At 48.3% G+C, this 5109-nt stretch overlaps 1 protein-coding gene across 1 annotated transcript; it reads right to left on the bottom strand.

Moving 5' to 3' along the window:
• Positions 1-1243: 1243 nt before the first annotated feature.
• LOC124683011 (nuclear transcription factor Y subunit B-11-like) lies at positions 1244-2223 on the bottom strand. Its single transcript, XM_047217597.1, has one exon. It carries the CDS (start codon positions 2181-2183, stop codon positions 1443-1445), a length of 741 nt encoding a protein of 246 aa, XP_047073553.1. The 5' UTR covers positions 2184-2223; the 3' UTR covers positions 1244-1442.
• Positions 2224-5109: the final 2886 nt, after the last annotated feature.

Raw genomic sequence — 5109 nt, 5'->3', positions numbered from 1 at the left:
ATACTATAGATTGGTCACAAGATGAGGATATAGCATGCAAACTTTTGGCCAATATACTACAAAATTTATGATGAGTATTGAAGTGAAGACAGCTGGTATTAGCTTGTGGACCTTAGTCCTTACATATGGTGTCAAGCTAACTACATCTTAGGCCCATCATTTTTCGAAGTTCTTTTGTGTTTTAGCAAAATAGCATATCATTTCTGATCTTACAGTTGAATTCTCACAGCGGATATGAATTGTTATTGTCGGATCAAGTTTATGTTTCATGCTTTGACTTCAAAGGGCAAATATATTACAGACGTTTGTGTAAGTTTTAATAATACTTTTGCATGCACACTCAGTTGATAGGATTAAGCACAACAGAGTTAAATCGGATGCCTGACTTTCTTCCCTTTCATCTGCCTCTATGCAAGGTCTGCAGTTCTATTCATCTATCGATTATGTGTACATCTTTTGTGGCATTTTGGATTACTTCTGAGAAGATTGACATTTAGAGACTAAATAGTGTAGCCAGCTGCTGGCTATAAGTCAAGTGCAATGTTATCTATAGCCAACTTAGAGCCAACTCATACAATAGTGAGCTATAAAAATGTAGTACTTTATCAATGTATGACCCACCTTTCACTCTCACAAAGTGCCTAGGAGCACGTGCTAGAGCTGGCTCTTGCATAAGAGCCCACTCTCCTTCTCTCTCCTCCTCTCTCTCCTCCAACTAAGCAATAATATACTATTTTAATCCTTATAGCTAGCTGACTAGGACTTATTGTACTTGCTCTTATAGCCATCAACTAGCTATTGAACGTGCTCTTAGTAACTTTTGAGTTAAAAAAATAGGGAACAGTGTTGTCATTAACTTTGCTGCAAACATTACCACCGCATGCACATGCTTAACCTTAGCTCGCTGAGACCACTTAGCATCTCCGTGTCTCTTTGGGCATGGCATTTTGAGAACTACGTTGATGCGATATGAAATGCGAGCCAAACTAGTAGTGAATCCAATGACATTTTTTTCAGAGCATATCTCAAAATGTTGGAGTGACATTTTTCTTAAATTAGCTTTTGCAGGTGGCGCTTTCCGAATTCGGGAAGTTCGGTGACATATATCGAATTTAATCATATTATTGTTTTTATGATTACGATTTGTGAATTAAGAGTCTGCCTCTCGGGTGTACACAATTTGCAAGTCAACGCATCAGGCCGGCGTTGTGATGGTGACACTCTTCAGACTAGGACATGTATAGATAGAATGACTCATAGATTTCGACCTCTGTTCATAGAAATGTTTCGATGGAGAAAATTCGGTTCGGGAAACTACATACTGCCGTAGTGATTACAGCAGGAGAATTACTAAGAACACCGTTGATGGTAGTTCGCTAGTCGAGAATACAGATATGTATTTAGTGCACCGCCTTGAGGCTGAGCGAGTCCTCTTCGATCGATCACCATTGCACGCCGTGGAGGTGGCCAGCGAACCCCCTCTCCCCTCCGGCGCCGTTCGCCTCCTGATCCCCACCGAAGGCGCCCTCGCCGCCGCCGTACGCCCTCCGCTCGTGCGCGGCGGCGTAGAAGGTCGTCCCTGTCCCGGCGCTGAACCCCACGTTGACGCCCATCATGAGCCCGACGTCGCAGTCCTGCCCGACTCCAGACGCGCCGCCGCGGTCGCCCGACCCGTGCATCGCGGCCGCGGAGAGGGAGGAATGCGCGTCTTCGTCGCCGTGGTGGAGGCCGGTGCCTCCGATTACGGCGGCCTTCTCCCCCTCGACCTCGCGGTAGCGGTTGAGGTAGGCCTTGAGCGGCGCGACGTAGGCCTCGAAGCCGAGCGTGGTCATGGCCCAGAGCAGGTCGTCGCCGTTGATGGTCTTGCGCTTCTCCCGCTGGCACTTGTCGGAGGCCTCGCCGGTGACGAAGCTGATGAACTCCGACACGCACTCCTGCACCGTCTCCTTGGCCTCCTTGGAGATCTTGGCGTTCGCCGGGAGGGAGCGCTTCATGATGCGGCTCACGTTCGCGATCGGGAGGAACCGGTCCTGCTCCTTGGCCGGCGAGTCGCCCCCGCCGCCGCCGTACCCGCTCCCGCCGACGGGCGTCGCTGCAAGGCCGGACTCGTTGTCGGACGGCGGGCTGCCCACCGGGCTCAGCAGGTGGCTCTGCTGCTGCCCGTAGCTCTTCCTGTTCTTCATCCTGGTGCACGCTAGCGAGTGGAGTGAGAAGAGGAGGCTTTTGGAATTGTGGAGGTATTGAGCTCTCCGGTGCGATCTCCATTTAAAGGTGGTGGAGGTGGGGCACGGGAGATGCGAGTGGGAGGACGGCGTCGATGCGGAAGCAATTCTGGATTTAGCTTAGTATACACAACAGGTTTGTAGGAAGTATTGTTTGTCTGAAGGCGCATCGGCTACCTATTTTCCCTCACAAAAACTACCAGATGAATTTCCTTGGCATACGTCTGATACGGGATTTGTGTGACGCACACAACACACCATCCTCATAGCTCCTTTCGTCGTTCTCGCGTTGAAATATATCTGTGTTCTTGTATAATTCTTGTCATAGTTTTAGTTCAAGTTTAAACTAAAACCAAAACCATGGAAGGCCATGGGATACAATGCAGTAGAGAAACATGAAAAATGATACTGTACTTTAAATCATTAGCACATTAGAAACACACAATTTGGTCGACCAGAATAGGGAGTAGAAAAAAAACCATTTACAGTGTACAGAAATAGAAGTTACACATTTGAAAATGTGCGACTAGGGTATACTCAAAGTGCAATTGGCCAAATGAAGATTTGAAAACATATTTAGTGATGTAAATATATTATTTTGCATATTTAAGAGTATAAAAATACTAGTTGCACATTTTTGAAACATGCAACTAGTGTATATTTAAAATGCTACCAACATGATAAGTGAGCTTACATGTGTCTAGTATTTTGGATCCAAAATACTAATTGCAATACATATGTGGGTTTTCATTTGAGGGCGAAGGGAGTACTTATCTTTTCACATCCCGTCGGCATGCACCCTTCGGGAAAACACCTGATTCCTACCTCACCAGCAACACACGAGATAAAGACGTATCCCAAGGGGGATAAGGGCATCTCCAGCGGCCCGACACAAACAGACCGATGCGGTGCATTTATGTCCACGCCGACACGAGGGGAGAAACACCTCAGCCCAGCTGTCCGGCAAGAGCTGACTAGCATGTTCGCGCCGACTCATTCACGGCCTAAATTTGGGTTGGAATTGCTTCGGTGCGGATACATCTGTGACCTAGCGTGTGTTTGCACTCAGTTTCCTTGGACCCGTCTGCCAGTGACCCACGCACGCTTTGCATTTTGCGCGTCAATGCGAGCGGGTGGCACTGATGCGACTTTCCATGCTGCATTGATGAGCCATGTTTTGGCTTTTGCGCGCCAGTGGTGGTGGGCAGTGGTGGGCTTCCACGCCAGACATCTATTGCGATGAGCCTGCCCTTGCTTTTTAAGCCAAGCGGCCATGGCCATTTTTACCTAGGCCCGCACCATTACCATTACCATTTCCCTTCCTCTATAGACCACCGAGAGCCACCATGGGTGATTCCTAGCCATTCTGAAAGACGAAGAATGACCACGAGGCCGGCAATTTGTGCGGCCTCAAGAAGAAAAGGAAGGACCGGTATGTGCCAATGGACTACATGTGCGGCCTCTATGATGCGGGTCGCCTCGTGTCGTGGCCAGACGTCAACCTCCCCGGAGGTTGGCTACTGAATTCGTGGCGGGTCCCCGTGCCGCCCGTGCCGTGGGAGGGGCCCGAGCTACGCGATGAGATCCGTCGCTGAACTGCGGGAGGACCCAACTTACACGCTTGGCAGCTACAACAGGGACACATTCGGCTCGTGGGAGTTGGACCGCCATGATGAGTGAGTTACCTGGGCGGCGTGACCTACCTCAATGCCTTGTTAGGTTGTTGCCTCTTCGACAACCACAATGTCGAAGACGAACACAAGGATGAGGAGGAACACGAATACGGCGGGGGTAAGGATGGTGGGCATGTCGATCTTCCCATCATCAAACCTGAAGTCTAGCCACGAGAACTGATCAAGGAGGAGGCCATCTAGCTCGCCATGGCCCAGAGCAAGCTCAATGAGCTTTGCCAAGTGGCACGGCCTTGCCACCCAGATGTGGGAGTCCGTGTTGGCGCAAGACATGCCCGTGACAGCTTCGGTCACTCCTACGCGCGGCGCACCGCCACATCCTCCCGCAACAACGCCTTTGCCGCCACTCCTGCCATGGCGCTAGCACCGACGGCTAGACCTCCTCCGACGCCATACTGGCCCTAGCCATGGGCGTCGGTAGTCTTCAACGACCTCGGTGATGACGACTAGGAGGCAGACATGGCGTGAACCCTAGCTAGCTAGTATTTTATTTTAGTTTTTTCTAGTATTGTGTAATATGTAAATTACACTTTATTAATATAATTGTTTTGAAAAAAAGAATGCGCCGGACCGCTGAGCAGCCTTCACCCTAATGGGCACGTGCTGAAATTTAGCCAATTTTGTGTGCGTGTTTCGACCTAAACAAACCAAAATAGACATATTTGAGCTCGGAATAAATCAGGCGGCTGGAGATGTCTTAATAGAGATCCGCAAACGCTAGCTTGATATGACCATAGTTATAAATAAACAGGAAGATCGGCCACAAAATTATGCAGTTGGTACTATAAAATTCCAAAAATGTTCTCCAAATATAGTGCAACACATTTCACAGGCTGCACCACTAGCCATGTCACCTCAAAGAAATGGTATCGACGAAGATTTGAGGTTCCTAGGCCAATGCCAAGGCATCACATTAGTGGAACTGATGCGCGACAACCTTTTTACCAAAAAAGGGGTGATCGTACGTCCCCTGCTTTGGCTTCACACAAAAAGGAAATGCAAGAAAAGCCCTTTGTAATGACAGTATCTGGAAACTCAATCATATAACGAAGTATAATGACTCCCCGGTGCTTTACTTAATTATCCAACATGAATCGATTATTTTTTTTCTTTTTGATAACGAATGCTTTATAACCTAATTGCATCACTAATATGCATACAGCCACAATAAGTTTAGTAACAAAAACAATGGTGAA

Source organism: Lolium rigidum, chromosome 1 (assembly GCF_022539505.1).
Source record: "Lolium rigidum isolate FL_2022 chromosome 1, APGP_CSIRO_Lrig_0.1, whole genome shotgun sequence".
Classification (NCBI taxonomy): Eukaryota; Viridiplantae; Streptophyta; class Magnoliopsida; order Poales; family Poaceae; genus Lolium; species Lolium rigidum.
Note: the sequence above shows the minus strand (reverse complement) of the source record. Positions and strands in the feature narration are given on the sequence as shown.